The sequence below is a fragment of the Mustela nivalis genome (genome assembly GCF_964662115.1).
Source record: "Mustela nivalis genome assembly, chromosome: 11".
Classification (NCBI taxonomy): domain Eukaryota; kingdom Metazoa; phylum Chordata; class Mammalia; order Carnivora; family Mustelidae; genus Mustela; species Mustela nivalis.
The window spans coordinates 86096874-86119064 of NC_139030.1; the positions used below are offsets into that span (position 1 = coordinate 86096874).

Consider the following 22191-nt stretch of genomic DNA (forward strand, 5'->3'; position numbering starts at 1 on the left):
CGCTCTACTGAGCCGGCCACAGACCCCGTGAACACTCCTTAATAGATCATTGCTATGAATGGATGGGTAAAAAGTAAATGAGACAATGGATTTTTATTCAGACTTAACAAGGAAGGAAATTCTGACATCTGCTACAATATGGATGTTGAGATAAGCCAAGCACAGAAAGACAAATACTGAACGATTCCATTTAACTAAGGTAGTAGAGTAGTCAAAATCAAAGAAACACAAAGTAGAACGATGGTTACAGGGGGTTACAGTAATGGGCAATTGCGGTTTAATGGGTACCATTTTAGTTTTACACTATGAAAAGAGTTATGGAGATGTATGGTGGGGATAGCTGCCCATTATAAATATATTTAATACCACTGAACTCTACGCTTAAAGATGGCTGAAATGGTAAGTTTATGTCATATATATTTTACCATAATAAAAAAAAACTTAGAACTATCAAACAATACTATACTGTTACTACATGAAAACTTGGCGAATTAGAGAAAAGAAATTCTCTAAAAAAACACGAGAATCCTGAAGATCCACATCTATGCACATGCTTCCTACTCCTATTGCATGTCCTTCCGCTCATCAATCAGAAAAAGACCATATTTGATACAAACCTCCATTGCCAGACTCATCCAAGCACTCACCTGGTTTCTGGGTGTGACGCCACACATTGTAGTAATGCCAGAGCATTGCAAACTCTATTAGACTGGTGTGCTGTCAAGGTGGGTGGGTTGATAGATGGATAAATATTTACAATTTCCTAAAAAATGGAAACCAGCACCAGATGAATAAAGAATAACTATTTCACAATTAATTTTGATGGTATTAAAGCAAAACCCTACAAACCCCCACCCTTATATCCTGTAGCTGAATCATCAACGTCCAAGCAAAAATAAATAATGCTCCCATCTTTTCATCACAAATACACCTGAGACTATGTGACATTTCTACATAGGTCTCTAGAAGATTCCTCTGGAGGAAACTGTGGTCACCTATATTTCCTCTAACATCCAGCATCTGTGGAGGCCTTTGCTTGAGGGGCTGTGGCTGTTATAATCCCTTCTTTTTGTTAACACCCTGTTTTAAGTTACCATGATGGTAAGTGTCAGTAAATCAGCCACAGTACTTAGAAAGCAATCTGAGTTTGGTCAGGTAGCAACTACAAAAAGGGAGAGATAAGAACAGGAATATATGCAGGGGGATAGATACAAACAGCAGTGAATATGTATAATCTCTATCCAAAAGGGATGATTTGCTGTATACAATTCCTTTTACTTTAACTGTAAAACTGTTATTGAAAATGTTCCTATAAAAAAGATTAGTTTGGGGGATTAAGAATATACCTATTGTGATAAGCAGTGAGTACAGAATTATTCAACTGTTGAATCATTATGTTGAACACCTGAAACTAATAGAACATCATATGCTAACTATAGTTAAAAAAGAGATTAGTTTCAGGCGCCTGGGTGGCTTAGTTGGGTTAAGTGACTGCCTTCGGCTCAGGTCATGATCCCAGAGTCCTGGTATTGAGTCCTACATTGGGCTCCTGGCTCAGCGGGGAGTCTGCTTCTCCCTCTGACCCTCTGCCCTCTCATGTTCTTTCTTAGACTCTCTGTCTCTCAAATAAATAAATAAAATCTTTAAAAAATGAAAATAAAAAATAAATTTTAAAAAGATTAGTTTCTTGGCTACATGAAGTAGAAACTGAATGCAAATTTACGTAACAGATTTGAAAAATTATTGGGAATTTTAGACAATACTTTAAAGGATGATTATGCTATTATCTTGATATTTTAGGATTATGCTGTATCAACTTATTTCTCACCAATGACCATTACAGTCAGAACCACATTTCAGGGATTTATTCTTTAATGTACAAGCATACCTACCTCTAATCCTCTAATCCTATGTTATATCTTAACATTTCTGTTCACCAGAATATACTCTGCAGTTCTTATACTCTGCCTTCCACTTTTTCTCCTATGTCACCTAGAAATCTAGAAATGTCTTGTAGTAGTCCTAAAGCTGTGTTTCTCAAAGTGTGGTTCTCAGACTGCCTGCATCAGAATGACTTAAGAATGGGGCAGCTGCTTGTTAAAAATACAGATTTTTAATCTCAGATTAAATATATCTTTTGGGTGAGATCTATTAACCTGCACTGCAACAAGCACCTTACTTTTCTAAAACAGATTCTTAAAATGCTGACATTTAAAAAATCATTCTACTCAAGACTTCAAAATCATTTGAGCCAAGGCAGAGAGACGGTGTGGGGAACAGGACTGACCTGCAACTCCTGGATATATACCCACCTGTAAAAGTGCTGCAATAGTACCAAAAGAATGCCACAGCATGGGTGCAAGATCAGGAACAGATTCTCGCTTCTTACTCAGCTCCAGCAAAGCGTTTTCCCTCGTCTCAGGACTGGACAGCTCATTGATCCACTGATAGATTTTTTCTCTATCTACCTGAGCCAGTGCAGTAGGCACAGGCTTTAAGTGAAAACAAGAAAGTGAACATGTGAATTTCATTAGAATCAAACCAAGTCTTACTCTGCTTTAGAAGGAATATATTTTTTTCTAAATACCAGGAGAGCTTTTCTAAATATATACACTTAAGCCAATCTATCAAAATCGAAAATGCAGGGTGCCTGTAGCTCAGTTGGTTACGCAACTGCCTTCGGCTCCGGTCATGATCCCGGGGTCCTGGGATTGAGTTCTACATCGGGCTCCCTTTGCTCTGCGGGGAGCCTGCTTCTCCCTTTCCTGCTGCCTACCACTCACCCTGCTTGTGCTCTTGCTCTGTCAAATAAATAAATAAAATCTTTAAAAAATAAAATCTAAAATGCATACATCCTTTAGTAATTCCATGTTCAGGAATTCAACCAAGGATACTTGGGCTGTACTGAAGATACACCAGGACGTTTACTGTTGCATTGTTTTGTTTTGTTTTAAGATTTTACTTATTTATTTATTTCTCAGAGAAAGAGAGACAGACAGAGCACAAGCAGGCAGAGTCAGAGAGAGAAGCAGACTCCCTGCTGAGCAAGGAGCCTGATGTGGGACTCTGATCCTAGGACCCTGGGATCATGACCTGAGCCGAAGGCAGTGGCTTAATCGACTGAGCCACCCAGGCGTCCCAGCTGCATTGTTTTAAAAGCAAAAACTTGAAATAGTAAATTTCTATCAAAGGAAAATTTAAATATGTATGGGTACATCTATATTTGTAATACTATGTAGCCCTTTTTAAAAGATAGCTCTATATGTGCTGATACAAAATAGAAAAAAAGACAAAAGGTACAGAACCTTAAATATAATCCATTAATATACACAACTGTATTCTTATATATTCATATACAATGTTTCTAGTATGACACATAACAGTAACAACTACAACAAAAAACTGTAATTACTGCTGAGGTAGGAACCTATATGAGAGATTTACTTAATTTTTTAAAAATTTATTTATTTGAGAGCGAGAGCGCCCAAGAGAGCATGTGAGCACATGGGGTGGGGGGTGGAGGGAACAGAGTGGGAGGGAGAGGGGAAGAATCCAAGCTGACTCTGGAGGAAGACCCTAATGCGGAGCTCAATCTCAAGACCCAATCTCAAGACACTGAGGTCATGACCTGAGCAAAAACCAAGAGTTGGAGGCTCAACCAACTAAGCCACCCAGGTGCCCTAATTTACTTTTTGTTGTATACAATAAAATCTACTGCATAGCTTAAACTTTTTAAAAGCATATACCTATAACAGTTCCTGAAAGAAAACAATTTATACCCTCTCCACCCATTGCTGGTCCTTCCGCAGTAATTCCAGCATCCTCTTCCATGGAGCAGAAAAACCTATGTAATTTGGAAATGCTCCCCTTCTAATGATTCTTATACATACTCTAACAGTCCCTTTGAGAATCACTCATTACTTACTCATGTAGGGGCCACAGAGAGAACATTCTTTCATTATTGTACTAAAGCATCACACCATTCCAAAAAAACCTGAGCATTTCTGTAATTCTTCATACTTGTCAAACAACCTTGTGACCTTGGTTAAGTTCCTTAATTACTCTTCTGGAAAATAAGATAATAGACTAGAAAAATGACTACCATTTCTATTTCTAGTTCTAATGTCCTAACAAATTCATGATTTCTAGCTCTATGCCCAATATTTTCTCACTTAATTCCACCAACCAAGGGGAATAGATAGGTAGACAGGGTGAATTGGTAGAAAAAAGGCAACTACACTTGTAGATGAGATAGCTAACACTCAGAGGAATTAACCTCCTCAATTCACCAAGTATGCAGTTGCATATTCCAGTGCCTTCTTGAACTGCATCACACAGCTTCCCATGGCATTTACATGTTCCCACTATACCTTAGTGTGACAGAATGACGACCTTACCATCATCCATACGGAAAGATGAGGAACTGAGAGGACAACTGTCTTTGTTGAAGAACAAAAGTTAAGACAGACTATCAGGTGTACTCACAATCATTCTACTCAAGCTGAACAGCAGCCTTCTCTAAATGGAAGCTTGATGATAAGCTTTTAGCTTAATGTTTATCATTTCACTTGACAGAATGAACCACAAGGCGTTTTGCTAAATGGACTGAAATACCATGCAGCTCATGTCTTCCTTAAGTGCCTTAGAGTAATCTGTCAGAAGGTGCTTTGTAGCTTCCTCCAGTGATGCTCCTCAAGGAAACACAGGCTCCCACAGCAACAATATGAATAGGGCAGTCCTTCCATCACCCAACAGCAAAAGCAGGACTGACCCACCACGTGCACTTTCCAGACTGCTCTACATAGGCCCTCAACTTAAAATTATTTTGGGGAATGTAATTCCTACCAGAAGACAGGGTATGTTTATTTAAAGTATTACATCATCTTAAAAGCTCAGTGGAAACAAGGGCTAAAATTTTAGCTTTGGGTTTCCTGCCCAGTCCCTTGGACAACCCACAATCCAGTAACTAAAGGGGCTTCAGACACTCCTCCAGCAATACAGCATCTGTCTTGATTAGTCATGACTCATTCAACTCTCCCTAAAGTCCTGTCGCCCGGACACCACCAGCAGTAAGCTCTATTGCCCCCACTAGAGCCAGCCTGCAACTCGTATCTGGAATTCCTATCCTCATGCTGCCCTGGGGAGCCCCAGGTGAACAGCAGGATGGACCTATAGCCCCCACTCCAGCATATCATCGCTTCTGGACACAGGCCCCGCCCCTACACACTCCATTCCCAAAGCCCACCTGTCTCCAGCAAAGGGATGGTGCCCCTGGAGTGATGTGAACACCCTAAAGGGCCAATGCCTGGTGACAACTTGGGTAACTAAGGTCATGGCCACCTGCTGCCAGCAACACACCAACTTTTTTTTTTTTTTTTTTAAATACTCAAACTTTTGAGACTACTTACGGGAACTGCAGCTTCCATGGGGCTTTGGTTCCAAGAGAGCTAGGGGCTCTGTAGCCATTCTAGCAATGGGAAGGCAGTAAGGGCAGTCTGATGCCAGGAAATCCTTGGGATAAGAACCCTCCTTTACATTATCCCTGGTGAATTTTGCTCCCAACTTAATAGCAGGACTTAGTTCAAACCCACCAAATACCAATTTGTTATGGGATAAATACAATTTTTTTCTGAAAATAAAAATGGAAGCTAACATGTAGTGTTTACTCTGTCAGGCACCATCCCAAATAAATACTTGTCATCTCCCTCACTTTATAGAGGAACAGAGAACTTATTTAACACTTAAGTGCCAAAGTCAAAATTTGAACCCAGGCAGCCTGGCAACAGAGTCTGTTCTCTTAACTGCTTTGCTAAGGTTGCTTTTCACCTGCCTGAAAGATTAGGTCTGATCTAAAGATGACTTTCAAAAAACAAACAAACAAACAAACATTTCCTGTGACCTAGACAAGAGACAGGGAATATGTAAACATCTCAGACAAAAACTGAAATGTCACTGCTATGAGTTCATTAGAATCTGAAAAACAATCAGCACCATAAATGATACCATTGAGGTGAAGAGAAATTCTCAACTTAATTGAGATTACAAGATACTTGATGATCATAATTCTAGTAAGAAAGTCAGTGAGACCATTTGACATAATTCCCTATGTCAAATCATGGTTCACATGGGAATAATCTAGCTAGTGATAGCCACTAATGCACACTAACACATGCACATCTCCCCCACATACATCAACAGGTAATTTTATAATACATGCAGAAGTTTAGTTATTTTGGAAAATTAAAAAAAGGAAAATATATTTACATTTTCAGTTACGTATTGATAAGTACAGATGACTCTTGAACATGGGTTTGAACTGCACATGTCCACTCATACGCAGATTTCTTCGATACAGTACTCTAAGTATATTTTCTCTTCCTTACAATTTGCTTTAACATTTTCTTCTACTTTAACAAGAATATGGTATGTAATATTTATAACCTACAAAATAGGTGTTAATCAACTGTTATCGATAAAGTTAGTAGTCACTAGTAGGCGAATAGGAGGTAAGTTTTGGGGCAGTCTAATGTTGCATGTTCACGGTGCCTGGGTGGCTCAGTGGGTTGAGCTGCTTCCTTCAGCTCGGGTCATGATCTCGGGGTCCTGCGATCGAGTCCCGAATCGGGCTCTCTGCTCAGCGGGGAGCCTGCTTCCACCCCTCTCTCTGCCTGCCTCTCTTCCTACCTGTGATCTCTCTCTGTCAAATAAATAAATAAAATCTTAAAAAAAAAAAGTTGCATGTTCAGATTTTTGACTGTGTGTGAGGATTGGGGTCAGCACTCCTAATCCCCACCTTGTTCAAGGGTCACCTGTACTAATATTAACAACTAATGAAATACTTTGGACATTATCCTTAAATAAAATTCCAAAGCATAACTCCAGCATCTCACTAGATCTTCATGGTAATAAAACTCCCAAATGTATCTTACTCTCCTTCTAAATCCCAAGGACCATTTAGGCACACCTTTCACAAAAACATGAGAATCTAGAAATTGAGGTCTTCCTAAAAGGGTGTGAGAAGTGAAAGAGGGAGTGAGGTGAATGAGAGACGGAACAACTTATACTGTACAATTTACACAGGTATGTATTTTTGAGAGAGAGAGAGAGAAAGAGAAAGCATGTGTACGCAAGCAGGGCAGAGAAAGATGTGTTTATTTTTAAAGATTTATTTATTTATTAGAGAGAGAGCGCGCGCGCACACGCGAGCATGAGCAGGGGGGAAAGGGAGAGGCAGGCTCCCCGCTGAGCCAGGAGCCCCACAAAGGGCTTGATCCCAGGACCTTGGGATCACGACCTGAGCCAAAGACATATGCTTAACCAACGGAGCCACCCAGGCACCCTGAGGGTGACAATTCACATACCCAATGCAGGGCTTGATCTCACAACCCTATCATGACCTGAGCCAAAACCAAGAGTCAGACACTTAACTGACTGAGCCACCCAGGCACCCAGGTACACTTTTTTTTTTTTTAAAGATTTTATTTATTTGTCAGAGAGAGAGCAAGAGTGAGAGAGTGAGCGAGCACAGGCAGAGGGAGGAGCAGGCTTCCTGCCGAGCAGGGAGGCCGATGCGGGCCTCGATCCCGGGACCCTGGGATCATGATTGAGCTGAAGGCAGACGCTTAACCGACTGAGCCACCCAGGCGCCCCTTAAAACATGGTTTCATCTAATGATCAGAACCACCTGGTTGTTATCCTCATTTTAAAACTGATGAAACTATGAGTAAACCATGGCAGGTTTCCTCTTCCTCCCATTCTCTATTTAAAGATCACTTCTAAACATTCCTAAGCCAATTGCTAAAATTCTTTTAACTTATGATTTACTAATATTTAATATTATCAAAATTTAGGAGGGACTCACTCTCCTCTTTTCTGTTTAATGGATCAAGTAAATTTAAACAATAATGTTGATGGCTTTTTTAAACAGAAAATAACCAAATCTTTCAATACAACTTTATATTCAAGGGCCAAAATACCTGTTGGTTTTCCTACCAATAAATATGTGACAGTGAATAAAGAAGGAATGGCAGGGGCGCCTGGGTGGCTTAGTGGGTTGAGGCCTCTGCCTTCAGCTCAGGTCATGGTCTCAGGGTCTTAGGATCGAACCCTGCATTGGGCTCTCTGCTCAGCAGGGAGCCTGCTTCCTCCCCTTTCTCTCTCTGCCTACTTGTGATCTTTGTCAAAAATATAAATAAAATCTTAAAAAAAAAAAAAAAAGGAATGGCAGAAGACTGAATGAGAAATTATTTTCCTAAGTCTGGAAATGACTCAACATGTAGCTTTGGTGTCTACCTAATGATGATAATCCAAGAAAACACACTTTCTAAATAATGCCAAAGGGAAATATTATATTAGCTTCATTATCCTCATATCTTTGTAAGGGCCAGAATATTCTTCAAAATATCTTTAAAAAAAAAAAAAAAAGATTTTATTTATTTATTTGACAGGCAGAGAGAGAAGAGGAAGCAGGCTCCCCGCGGAGCAGAGAGCCCGATGCGGGACTTGATCCCAGGACCCTGGGATCATGACCTGAGCCAAAGGCAGAGGCTTTAACCCACTGAGCCACCCAGGCGCCCCTCAAAATATCTTTTTAAAAATGGAAATGCTGGGGTTCCTGGGTGACTCAGTTAGTCAAGCAACTTTGGCTTAGGTCATGATCCTGGAGTCCCGGGATCAAGTCCCACATCAGGCTCCTGGCTCAGGAGGAAGTCTGCTTCTCCCACTGACTTCTCTCCTCCTCTCATGCTCTCTCTCAAATAAATAAAATTTTAAAAATTTACAGAAATGGAAATGAACAACCAAAAAGGTTAGGCAATTTGCTTGAAGCTTCAACAGAAGACACGGGAGGAGACAGTGTTTAAATCAGATCCCTCACAGGGCACCTGGGTGGCTCAGTTGGCTCAGTGTCTGCCTTCGGCTCAGGTCATGGTCTTGGGGTCCTGGGATTCTGCTCCACGTCAGGTCCCCTGCTCAATGGGTAGTCTGCTTCTCCCCACCTCCTCTGCACCTCGCCCTGCTTGTTTTCTCTCACATAAATAAAATCTTTAAAAATAAATAAATAAATCAGATCCCTCAGAGTGAAAAAATAAATAAATAAATAAATAAATCAGATCCCTCAGAGTGCACTATATTCTTTTTACTTGCCAAAGAGGAGAGCATCTGGGAGTCTGGCACAGCTCCCACAAAAAGATGTACTGATGATGCTACTGGTTAGGTGGAAAATGAAGGGAAAACATGTATATAAGGATGTTAAAACTGCCAGTGCCAATTAGCGGGAAAATTATTTATTTGACAGAGAGCAAGTGAGCGAGAGTGAGTGCGAGCACACACAAACAAGCAGGAGGAGTGGCAGGAAAAGGGAGAGGAAGAGGCAGGCTCCCCAAGGAGCAGGGAGCCTCACACGGGACTCGATCCCAGGACACTGGGATCACGACCTGAGCCAAAGGTAGACACTTAACCGACTGACCCACCCAGGGTCTCCTAGTGGGGAAATTTTTAAAAAAATGCATAGCCAGTGAATCTCTTAAAGGCTTACCTTTGACTATTTTAGCCACCTAGCAACATTCATTAAAGACCCACATAGTATAGGAAGATTTGTAGTTCTACTACTCTGAAACAACCTTCAAAGTCCACAACAAAGTGATTTGTTACTTTGTTGAGGCAGGAATTCTAGCCCCAAGGCTCAAGTATGGGAGCAAGTCATGTAAACAAGGACTATACCCAGGCAACCACCAAGTACTTTGATATTCTTCTTTTTTTTTTTTTTTTTTAAAGATTTTATTTATTTTATTTGACAGAGAGAGAGATCACAAGTAGGCAGAGAGGCAGGCAGAGACAGAGGGGGAAGCAGTCTCCCCGCTGAGGAGAGAGCCTGATGCGGGGCTCGATCCCAGGACACTGAGATCATGACCCGAGCTGAAGGCAGTGGCTTAATCCACTGAGCCACCCAGGCGCCCCTACTTTGATATTCTTATTTCATCTTTAGGATAATCCTGCATGGTATTTGTCCCTATTTCACCGATGTGAGAAATTATATTGTGTAGTAGCAATAATGGCAACATTAAAATGTATATAAAGTATGACAAACACACATTGTGTATTTCTAGCCTAATAAAATACTATTCAAGGGTCAAAATTTAAAATACTTGCCAAATTCTCAATTCTTCCCTCTAGTGAATAAAATCCTATGTTCATGTGATCGCATTCCCCCCCCCCTTTTTTTAAGATTTTATTTATTTATTTGACAGACAGAGATCACAAGTAGGCAGAGAGAGAGAGAGAGAGAGAGAGGGAAGCAGGCTTCCCGCGGAGCAGAGAGCCCGATGCGGGGCTCGATCCCAGGACCCTGAGATCATGACCTGAGCCGAAGGCAGCAGCCCAAACCACTGAGCCACCCAGGCGCCCCTCACATTCCCCTTTGATAGTACCATCTCCCTAGGTGAAGTGATGATTTACCTGTTATTTTATTTTTTTAAACTTATTTTTTTATTTGTCAGAGAGATTGAGAGAGCAGCAGGTAGAGAGAGAAGCAGGCTCCCCGCTAAGCAGGGAGCCCAGTGTGGGACTTGATCCCGGGACGTTGGGATCATGACCTGAGCCAAAGGCAGACACTTAACTGACTGAGCCACACAAGCATCCCTTACCTGTTATTTTAAAAAAGAGAAAAATAAAGGTTACACACAAGTATAAAACTTGTCATCATTAAACAAAGAAAATCTTCTCAAGTAACTTAGATTATTGTAGGAACTGTTGCATGTTATCATTAACTCTTCTCAGTTTCCAGTAATATATACCACTACTGTCCTTTATGTAGATCAGAGTAATACAGGCAGTTTATAAGAATGCATGAATGATGGGGAAAAAGGTGGCTCAACTTTTCTATGCTTCCATTTCCTCAGTGAACAAATAGTCTAGTGAATGAGTGGCACAAAGGAACTTCTCAGAGCTTCTGCGGGAGCCCAATAGCATTAACAGATGAAAATCTATCTAAAAGCTTAAATTTTAAATCAATGTAGAGCACTGTAAATGTAATTGAAGAAACAAGTATTGCATATTTATCACAAGTAAAGAACCATAGCTCTAATGGCTGTTCAAAAGATGCATTAGGTTGGGGCACCAGCGTGGGTTAGTCCGTTAAACATCCAACTTCTTGATTTCAGGTCATGATCTCAGGGTTGTGGAGCACCACACTCAGCAGGGAGTCTGCTTGAGACACTCTCTCTCTCTCTCTCTCTCTGCCCTGCCCTTCCCTGGCCCCGCCACTCTCTCAAAACAAATGAATAAATCAAAAAAAGAAAAAGATGCATTAGGGAACAAGTGAAAAGAAAAGGAAGTGAATAGAAATAGAGTTTAGACAGTCACGGGGAAAAGAGCAGTTTAGTATCAAAGCCTGAGAAGACATAATCAGATGTCCAGGAACTAGACAAGCCAAGCTTAGAAGAATCCCTTGTGTAAATTGCCCCTCCCCTACCAGCAGAAACCTCATCTTTTTTTTTTTCCCCCAAAGATTTTTATTTGTCAGAGAGAGGGAGCGCCCACACGCCTGCACAAACAGGAGGAGCAGCAGGCAGAGGGAGAAGCGGGCTCCTTGCTGAATAGGGAGCCCGATGCAGCACTGGATTCCAGAACCCTGAGATCACCACCTGAGCCACCCAGGTGTCCCTCAGCAACCTCATCATCTGACTTGTTTCTTCCCAAATTACATGTATAATTTGGGAGAAGAAACAAACAAGCTGGCGAAGTTGTAATCACCTCTAACTGAAAGATGGAAAGGTATCCACTCTGAGTACTTACAAATACTTAGGAACATGGCAACAGGGGCAGAGATGCCACTGGCCCTGGAAATGACAATGTATTCTATAGTCTGGTCATATTCAGCATACCTTTTCACTTTCTATATTTAAAGCAAAAGAAATTTTTTTGGTCCTCTATTTAATACTTAAGTCATTTGCCTGATAACGCAATGTCAGTACACTACCCCCTTCAGTCACTTCATCTTAGTGTAACTGATAAATGTCACCAGTATTCAGAAGAGTGCACTCCAATCATACGATCTCGTTTTCCCATTATGGGTGTGTGCTCTCAGTAGTCATCTCCCTCATACATACTTTTTCATCTAGCAAAGTGTTTGTGCCCTTACTTTGTGCCAGGAACTGTCCTGGCACTTGGGGTAACCATGTAAACAGGACCCCCGGGACTTCCTCCTTATTCTTAAGTCAACAAGAAAGTAAATGAGTACAAAAATGACAAAATTGAGATCAGCGCTGAGAAAGATATTAACAGATAAGTTGGGGGCTACAGAACTTCTTTAAATAGAGTGGTCAGGGAAGGTTACTCTAGGAAGATTTAGGAAGAGACCCCAGGGAAGAAGAGGCAGTTACATCCATATGCTGAGTGTGTATGTGCGTGTGCAATTGGAGGGAGTGGGGTAAGTGGTAAGAAGAGCGTCCTAGGAATAGAGATCGGAAAGTGCAAGTGTAATGTAAAAGCACAGGTATAAGGGATGGGCAGGAGGCCAATGTGGCTGGAGCTTATGGAGCAAGTGACTTAAGACTAGACCGTAAATGTGGGTAAAGACCGTATGGTATGTACGGTAGAGGGAGGGCCTTGTAGGCCACAGCAAGAAATCTGGATTTTATCTAAATGCAATGGAAAGCCAAAAAATTAGTTCAGACAGGTGTATTACACATCCGTTTTTCTTGTCCAGAGATCGCCCTGGTAAAATGAGATGTGGGAATAAGGTTTTAAACGCAGAGTATCGTAAGTCGGGCATAATAATTATTCATTTCTCCCGGTCTCCTATTTTCCACCTGTAAAGTAAGTGGTGTGAGTTAGAAGCCATTTCCTTCCCGCTGCGAAGTGCCCGGGCAGTGAGTTCTGAGAGCAAGGGCCGTGTCAGATTGACCAAGGAATTCCCCTTCATCCCCGCCGGCGCCCAGCACGCAACCGGCACCCTGAAACCGTCGGTCAGCGCAATGAATCAATGAATGGCCGGTCCCGGCCGCGAGGGAGGCGCTCAGGCGCGGGACCAGGCCCCGGGGCCGGAAAAGAACGCGATACTCGGCGAAGGAGGCCGCGAGAGCCAACAGAGAGGAAAGTGGGGGCCGGCTCCACCACAGTCAAGGCGCAACGAGGAGAGGGCCGGGGCCTCGCAGATTGAGGGCAAGGAGCTGGAGTCCGGGCCCCACACGGGGACCTGGGAGAGCAGGCCGAAACGCGGGGCTAGAGAGGGTCTGGGCCCAGGCCGGAACGCCCAGTCACTCACCGCAGCCGTCGCCAGGCTGTGCATGTTGGGAGCGGCCGCCGCTCTTCTCCCACTGCCGGACGCGTCGCAGCCGCGTCCCCGTTTCAGTGGCTCTGCCGCCAAAGATGAAGAGCCGCGGCAGCCGCCATCCGCCTCCGGCTCGCTCCGCCCCCTTCGCAGCCCTATGACCTTTCACCCCTGACCCCGCCCACACACCTCTTCCCGCCTCCCAGCTCCCGGCGGAGTTTACAGTCCCAAAGTCTGTCCTTTGCCCCTTAAGATTCTGGGCTAGAAGGACGTCCGCCACCTACTAGTCCCCGCATCCTCTGGTTTCGAGCAGGTATCCCCAGAGAGGGGCGTGAACTCTGACTCTCCTCCAGAGGCCAGTGAAGGGCGGGAAAAGCCGAGCAGTCTCGGAGGACAAGTAGTGCGCATGCCCGACTGGGCTGTGTAGGAGGGAAATGGTGGGAGGTCCACCCGGCGCGAAGTGGAGAGTGCGCATGCGTACTCCTGCACGGCGGGGGCGGGGCTGTCTCGTCCAGACTTCGCTCCCTCCTGGGGCGGGACGAAGGCTCAGGAGGGGCGGAGTTTGTAGGCCTGCGCGCACGCGCTTCGTGTGGTCGCGTCGAGTGTGCGTGCGTGCGTGCGTGTTTGCGTGTGGTCACAGTTCCCGCCATCAGCCGCTCTCCCTGACTAGGGGGAGTGAGCGGCTCCTCTTTTTCGTGCCCGGTGTCCCTTCCTTCCTTACCCCCGGCTCCTCCCCCTCCGCACGGACTCTCTGCTTCCGGCAGGCCAGTGCCGGGCTCCGGACCCGCAGGCACAGGTAAGGCGCGCCGGGCCGACGAGCTTCTCAACTGAGCCGTTTTCCCCAGGTCCCCCTCCCCCCCCGCCCCCCCCCCCTGCCTGCGGTCCGCCCACTCGGTGTTCACTCTCCTGGAGTTCGCCCCGCTGCTGCTTAGCTCACCCCTACTCCCACGACGCTCCCAGGGCCTCACAGGTATTCCTCTTGGGTTCCCCCCCAGGCTTTCCCTCTTCTTTGACCTGGTCTTTACTGTCACGCTCTTCCTCCGCAACCCAAACCTGGCCCCTTTTCGCTGGGAGCTGTCGTCGTCCGCCACTCGCCCCTTAGCAAGGCCTACTGTCTCTTCAGGTGTCTTCCGTTGCCGCGCACCCATCAGGCCTTGGACATTCACTCTTGACCATTCTGCATCTTCCCTTTCCGAATCATTTATCACTAAAACGCAGTAATTGTATTTTTGTCGTGCGTTTGGTTGTTCCGCGTCTTCTAGTTATCAGACCAGGTTGTCAGGTTTACCTATTTTAGGTCATGATCCATGAAAGGAAATGATCACTGATGATAAAATCCTGTGTTCTGGAGAGTTGGCCTGTAGTGGTTTTGTGATAATCGTCTTCAAAATTTCGGCTCTATTTAAATGCCTTTTGTGGGGGGCGGGTAGGCAGTATCTAACCAGTCTCTAACTGGAAAAGATGCCTGAGACAGGCTGTCAAGGAGGCAGTTGGAGCTCAGAGGAGAGTTCTGGGCAGGCTGTATAAACTAATGTGTGTATATCATCTGCCATGTTGATAGTAAGTGAAGTTATGCATGTGGATGAAATTGCCTAAGGAGAGTGTAGTATAGAAAAAACGGACCCAGGAGGGAGCACGGAGGGATTCTTGGTGTTTAATAACTGTATAGAGGAGGGCGAGTCTTCTGTAAAAAGAGATGAAAGAAGTAATCAGTAGTGTTGAATTCTGTTGAAAGATAAAGTTGAATGAGGATTGTAAAGCCTGGTGACATCAAAGTAATCGATGATCACGGCGAGAGATGTTTAATGAAGTGAAATGGAGTATCTGGGTTTAGTGTGAGGGTCTTGTTCACCTTTTTACTCTTCTGTCCTAAGCTTTAAATTCCACCTGTATATTGAAGACTTAAGAATTTTAATTTCCAGCCTTTTCCCTTTATTTTCAGCTCAAGATTAAATAACCAGTTCAGTTGTCTGCTTGACATCTTCACTTGATTTTTTATTCCTTAGGAATTTCAAATATGATACATCTAAAACCAAAGTCTTAATTTTTCTCTCTGTATCCCAAATTCTTTGTCCTTCAGTATTCTATTTCATTAAGTGGCATATTCATTTATCAACTAACATAAGCTAGAAACTTGAAGTCCATTCTTGACTTCTACTTCATCCCATGTATTTTTAAGTTCTGTATTCTATATCCAACACAGCTGGCCTTTGAATAGCGCAAGGGTTAGGGGCATGGACCCCTTCGAATTGAAAATCCACATGTAACTTTTGACTCCTCTCAAACCTAGCTACTAATAGCCTACTGTTAACTGGAATGCCAGTAGCATAAACAGTCACTTAATACATACGCTGTATGCTATATATATTTTACGTTGTACTCTTAGAGTAAAGTAAGTTAGACAAAAGAAGTGTTTAGAAAATCTTAAAATACATTTACAGTACTGTATTGATTGAAAAAAAATTGTGTATATGTAACTCCATACATTTCAAACCCATGTTGTTCAAGGGTCATCTGTATGTCTGAATGTATTTCTATACATCTTCAGTATCACTTTTTTGAGCTCAAGACACAAATCTTTCACCCAGACTTAATTAGTCACTGGTTCCTTATATTCTCATCTGTAAAAATGGGAATAATAATCATCTTATTTGATTGTTATGAGGATTAAATGGCACGTGGCACACAGTAAATAGCCAATGACCATTGTTATTGTAATTGTTATAAGCTGCAACACTTCAGTATTATTGTCTGCCCTATTTTCTTTCATTCTTCCTCCTTTTACTCTCCTCCCCAAACCCAAACAATCACTTCTCCATTCAACAGTAACATGTTATTTCTCTGCTTCAGTGGGTTTCCCATCACTAAACTGTTTATTATATTTAGGGTAAAATTCAAAATCCTTACTGTGGTCTACAGGATTCTACATAACTTGATTCTTCCCTGCTTCACTAGCTTCATCTTGCTCCAGCCCCTTCTTGCTCACTAAACTCTAGCTGCACTGCTTTTCATTTCATTAGTCACACCAGGTTATTTTCCAACTATTGGGCCTTTGCACATGCTGATTGTTCCAGCATGACCATCCCTGTGTAACTCATTTTTAAATAGTAGCTTAGCCTTTGCCTCTTCCTTCTACCCCCCAAGTCTTAAATCAGGTACTCTATTATAATGTCTTGTCATGCCTGTACTTTATATTCGTATTATTTTTTAGAACTTGTAATTATATATTGTGTGATTATTTAAAGCATGTATCCTATTAGAATATATGCTAGGAGCTATTTCATTTTTACTCCTCAAGAATTTGTTAAGTGAATAAGTAAACTGGAGCTTGTTTTAGGAACCATTATGTCTTTCAGAGTACTAGTTTACTGATGTCATCTGATGACAAGAACGTTTTCACTCTTCTGATAAATTAAAGGATGCAAAAGAGAATAACCCAAGAGTTTTCCAGCTATGGATGATTTTACTCATGCTTAGGGCATAGAAATCATTCAGATTGTAGGCTCTGAATTAAAGATAAACTTTATCTAGGTCGATTTCTCCCTTTTAGTCATACACTAATTTTATCTCTGCATTTGTTTTATGGATCTTTTTAGGAAAGAAAGCTCTTAGAAATCAGAACAGTGGTTTATATATTTTACCAATAGGTTAAACTATGAGCATAGTGAGGATGAGATTTCCAAAAATAAAGGAAAGTTCCATATTTAAGTAAGTTATTGTTTGTGGATGTGGAAAGCATTAAAATTTAATAATCTGTGTATATAGAACAGGATTTGTGTTGAAAAATGGAAATAAATATAGGAAGTGAATGAGTGCCAAACACAGAAAGGCATTTGGGTTAATTTTATGTGTAGTGATGAGCCGTTAAAAATGTTTCAGTCAGGGAGAATGTTTCAGTAAAGCGAGAAGAGAACATTCTAGAGATATGCTGTGCAGCATTGTACCTGTAGTTAACAGTATCATATTGTACACTTAAGGGTTTGTTAAGAGGATAGATCTCGTATTAAATATTTATACCATAGTAAAATAAAAATTAAAAAAATGTTTGGGAGAGAATTGGCTTCGGTAACAAGTAGTTAGCACTTAAAGTGCTTATTTTTTTGTAGTACAAAAGAAATAAGGTAGGTTCCTGCCCCCACCCCCAATCACTTAGGAGAAAGTTAAGGAGACAAATAGTGCACTCTTCACTTGCCAAGAGAGAGTAGTTCTTTAGAGAGGGCATTGTAGGGCACAGGATTCATTGGATAGAAACATCCTGAGAGAATGGAGACTGGAAAGTGATTGTTGCTGCAAATCATTTATGAGGATGCACCGTGGTAGTGGTTAAAAACGTGGGTTCTGGTGTTAGACTTAGTTTTGTCTCTTAATAAATCCATAACCAGATAAATTAACTTAATCTAAGTCTCAGTTCCTCATCTGAGAAATAGAGATAACAATCCCTGTCTTTTAAGATTATTGGGAAAATTAAATGAGATAATACATGCATGGTGCTTAACACTATGCTTAGTCAGTAATTGCATAGTAAATATTAGGTGGGAGTGATGGCAAAATGAGGAGTTTCCAAATCAGGGTAGCAGCTATGAAAAGGCTGGGTTTTAGATGAATGAGAAAGAGGGAAGAGCTGATGCTAATTTTTTTTTTTTCTTTTCTTTTCTGGATGGAAGGAAAATGTAGAGAAGTCTGGGAGCCTCTGATAATGAGGGCATGGACTGTATCATCTTCACATTTGTATTCTTTCCACAGTGCTGTCAAATTAAAGTAACTCAGTCATTTTTTTACTAAGTGAACAAATGAGTTTAAAGTTGATATTGTAGCATTCAAGAGGGCAGTGAAAGATGTTTGGTTAGAACTTCAGGGACAGTTGAGACTTAGCCTAAATTTGAGTAACAAACCCATAAAGAAAAGTAAAAACCAAATTTACTCACCTTTTGAAATTTGTAGCAGCACATCATGGAAATGGTATTTTCAGACTTAAGATATCATTATGTAACAATGTTTATAAAGTCAACAAAGAATATACTCTTTTTCACTGCCCTCTTAGTTTCAAAATGTAGCAGAGATAAATACACCAAGAACACAAATGGATAAGGTACAGGCCTGGAGTCCCTCATTTTGCACAACAGATAAATCCCTAAAGTCGATGGTGTGTATATGTGTGTATCTTAAGCATTATATTTTAAATGTTTTTAGTAAGGTAGCTTGTAGTTTTTAAATAATCAAAAAGAGTTCATCTTTGTTGTATAAAATGATTGATTTTTTTAAAAATTTTAATTTTGGTAAATTGGATTCTTTTAAAAAGGCACACTTATATTTTCTTTAGCTGAGTTGATGGCTTCCGGAGAACTGGCATAGCTGCAAAATATGAGTAGTTCCCCAAGAAGAGTGCATTGCCTTTGGCACAAGGATCAGAATAAAGGTGAATTGTTATTACATAGGGTTTTTCAGTAAAAGTCACTGAAAAGTAAGTAATGTTTTTATTTGGATGTATGTTTCCAAGAGTATGCAAATTGGCGAGAATTAACAGTTCTTCTATTTTGTAGTAATGGTTTTATTTTAGCATGCTTGGTCTACCACAGAACACCCCCTACATAAGGATGTTTTCATAGTAGTACTTAAAATATGTGCATTTAAATAACCGTACAGGGTACGGAAACATTTTTGTCAATATTATTGATTGAGCTTTCATAGAATGCTCAGAGTTAAACAGGAATTCTAGTAATTGTGAGAAAAGTTAGGGAAAGAGGACTGTCTTTGGACCTACTTAAAGAATAATTTGATCTTGTTACACCTTGTCTCAGTAATGTTGCTTCGATAGGGAATTAGCATCATAGAGTTCAAAGAAGCCTTCTCATTGGCCTAGGTTCATAGAAAGTTTAACTGTTACAACTGGATCATGCTGCATACTGAAAAATAAACTTAGTTTTATTTTGTTTTTTTTTTTTTTTCTCTTAATAGAATAGGACAAACCTTGATAGTATAATGAATGTATAAAAGTAGATGTAGTTAATTCATTTAGTGCAAGAGCCAGGAATGGACTACATTAAAGGATTAAGAAAAAGTTTTGTTAGTTCTACAAATTTTATGTCCTATACCTTTTAGGGTCTTCTTTTTTTCCTTAGAGGAAAGAACGGTTGCTAGTTGAAATGGTCAAGGAAGTATTCAGTATCTGAAGTAAAATTTCATATACTTAAATCTTTGCATCAAAATGTTTTAAGAATTGTACAGAGAAATTATATATAGAAACAGAAGTAAGCAATAAAGTTTTTTCTCATGTGCTTTAGTGGACTTGGAAATCTTCACCTCCAATTTTGTTGAATAATGTAATTTTTAAAAATATGTTTTGTTAGAGGAATTTAAGGTTATTGACCTTTACTTACTTTGGTCTATAAAAAAAACACTAAGGTAATGGGGCTTTGTTTTCTCTTTTAATTGGTACCCTGACCCCTAATTACATTTCAGGAAAGGTGAGGGAGTTTGGCAGAACTCTTAAAATGAAGTTTCTTCATTGAGCAATGAATAGTATGAATCCCAGTTTAAGCAGGTTTACTAATGTTTTTGCTTTAATGCATTCTGTAACTGCGTATTAATTCTTGTTCTTCCACAAATGATTTTGTCTCACTGAATTTTTTAAAAAGATTTTATTATTTATTTGACAGAGCAAGAGAGAGCATAAGCAGAGGGAGCGGCATAGGGAGAGGGAGAAACAGTCTCCCCACTGAGCAGGGAGCCCAGTGTGGGACTCGATCCCAGGACTCTGGGATCATCACCTGAGCTGAAGGCAGATAGGTGCTTAACTGACCAAGCCCTTCTCTTACTGAATTTTGATTAAGATATGAAGACAGCTTTGCATTTAGTAGAAAAGTTCAGATGCACATAGAAAAGGCTTAGATGCAGTGTTCAAAAAATGAGTTATATGAATTACAGTGCCTAGTAGTACTTTTATAAAGAGTTTAGTAAATATAACCCTGTATTGGCCATTTAAGAGGGATTTATGGCTTCAGTATCTGCTCTTGTATATTTTAACAGTAAATTGAGTAGAATTGATAGTACTGATTTCATTATTCTTGAATAATAAGTTTGTTTCTTGTGTGTCAGACACTGCCATAATGAGGACTCAGAGTTTAAAGAATATATTCACTGTCTTCAAATAGCAAAGTGTAGATAGAGACAAAGAAGTAAACAGTTTATGATACAATGTTATACTAGAAGCAAGCACAGGGTACAGAGGAGAATACAGAAGCTTGAAATAGTCTCAGTGTGAATATGGGATTGAGAGAAAAAGGGAAAGGTAGCTAGGAAAGGCTTCCTTTTTAAAGAGGAGAACGTCTAAGCTGAGCCTTGATTTTATAGCCAAGAGAAGAAGTCACGGGGATTTTTTGGGGGATGGGAGAGTCCATACAAATTCTCCAGAGATAAAATATAGTGCATGCAAAAGTATAGTGGTATGAGAACATTAAGGCTTTTGGGGGGAAATTACATAGTTCAGATAGCTGGCTTTGAGGGGCTGTGGGGGATAGAGAGGTAAGTAGGCCCTGGTCATAAAGGGTGTTTATGTCATGATTTTATTGAGTCTAGATTTTATTGTTTATTTATGAGGGCAGTGGGGAACTGTTAAATGATACTAAGGTGGAGAGTGATGTGGTTTGATCTACAGTTCATTATAATAAAGATGTCTGAAAGGTGTATGGAGGTAGAATTGACGGGACTCTACCGTGATCTTCCATTTCCAGTTCAATACCAGTAATCATCAAGAGAAATCAAAGTTAACTCCTATGTTTTTGGATGGACAACTGGGGTAGGAGAAGGGTAACATTCTTGACAATGTTGACAGCAGAGTGGAAAGAAGTCGAAGGACACATCCAGACAATGAAGCACCAAATTATTAATTGCAAAAAAAGTATTATCAACACGCTTTGCTGGTCCAAATTCTGTAGTTACTAGTTTGAGCAGTTCCGTGTTAACATATCTTTAAACAGCAGTGGACTTTGTTACTTTGATGGATTTATATACCTAGCAAATTATCCTATCTAAATCTGGCCAAAGTAGGCATTCAAGAAATTTGATGATATAAGTGAATAGTCATGGAGGACTTAAAATGCATAACATCTTTTAACTATTCTAAGTGTTTTCACATCTTTTTAAAAATTTTACTCCCAGTTATTTGATATTACAGTACCTAGAGGCCTCAAACTAGGGGGCCCCAGGCTGTATCCTGTGTATAAGGGTTTTGTTTGATTTGTAGCTTTTCTAAAAATAAATTTGAATTCATTGCCCACAATTTTAAGTGGGAAGTTTTGCATAAATATTTGGAATTCATGTTCTTGAAAAGTTTGCTGATGTGGCAATAACTGAGTTGACTAATTCTACCTGGTAAAATTAGTTAGATTTCACTAGTAGTTTTTATAGTTTGCCTACTTCAGTCATGTCACCTGCATGGCCCTTCTAGGGAGTTGAGTTTGACCCCTTGTTAACAGCTTATTTATTGGAGGTCTTTAGAGAAAGGTGTTGCAGGCAAGGAATAAATTCAGAAAGTGAATACTGATTTCATTCATATTAAAGCTTTTATCTGTTGCGTGCCAAATGTGTGTTATTTCATTTAGTTATGCAACACTGTGGCATTTGCTATTCATATTTACAGTTGAGAAGACTAATAGTTAGAAAGGGAAGTTATAAATTAGGGACAGCTGTCTGCTAATAGCTAGGTCTCCTGTGTTTTTCTTTTGTATACTACTTTTTTTAAGCTTTTCTAGTTGTTCAGGGACAGGCACAGTATGATGATTTTTAATTTCTTAAATTATAAGCAAGAGTCTGTATTAGCATAGTTTAAAAAAAATTTTTTTAAAGATTTTACTTATTTGAGGAAGGGATGGCAGGAAGGGGGCATGGGGTTGGGGGAGAAACAGGCTCCCCACTGAGCAGGG

The 22191-nt window shown here is 40.8% G+C and overlaps 2 protein-coding genes across 10 annotated transcripts in view; one reads left to right on the forward strand and one right to left on the reverse strand.

Annotated features, from left to right (window-relative positions):
* Nucleotides 1-13677, reverse strand: part of CNOT9 (CCR4-NOT transcription complex subunit 9) — a 31424-nt gene extending 17747 nt beyond the window's left edge. The window contains exons 1-3 of one of the 2 annotated variants that reach the window (XM_082691551.1): nucleotides 13265-13677; nucleotides 2313-2492; nucleotides 648-763 (exon numbers count right to left, since the gene is read on the reverse strand). In XM_082691551.1, coding sequence (XP_082547677.1) covers nucleotides 648-763; nucleotides 2313-2492; nucleotides 13265-13288 — 320 coding nt within the window. In that variant the 5' untranslated portion in view covers nucleotides 13289-13677. The remainder of the gene's footprint in view (nucleotides 1-647; nucleotides 764-2312; nucleotides 2493-13264) is intronic. The other variant, XM_082691552.1, reaches the window with a different exon arrangement.
* Nucleotides 13678-13744: 67 nt separating this feature from the next.
* USP37 (ubiquitin specific peptidase 37) overlaps nucleotides 13745-22191 on the forward strand; it is an 85615-nt gene continuing 77168 nt past the window's right edge. For 2 of the 8 annotated variants that reach the window (XM_082691469.1, XM_082691474.1), the window contains exons 1-2: nucleotides 13747-14066; nucleotides 18591-18731. The gene's annotated coding sequence lies outside the window, so the exon portion shown is untranslated. Of the gene's footprint in view, nucleotides 14067-14168; nucleotides 14241-18590; nucleotides 18732-22191 lie in introns of those variants that run through there. The other 6 variants (XM_082691471.1, XM_082691476.1, XM_082691470.1 and 3 more) reach the window with 4 other exon arrangements.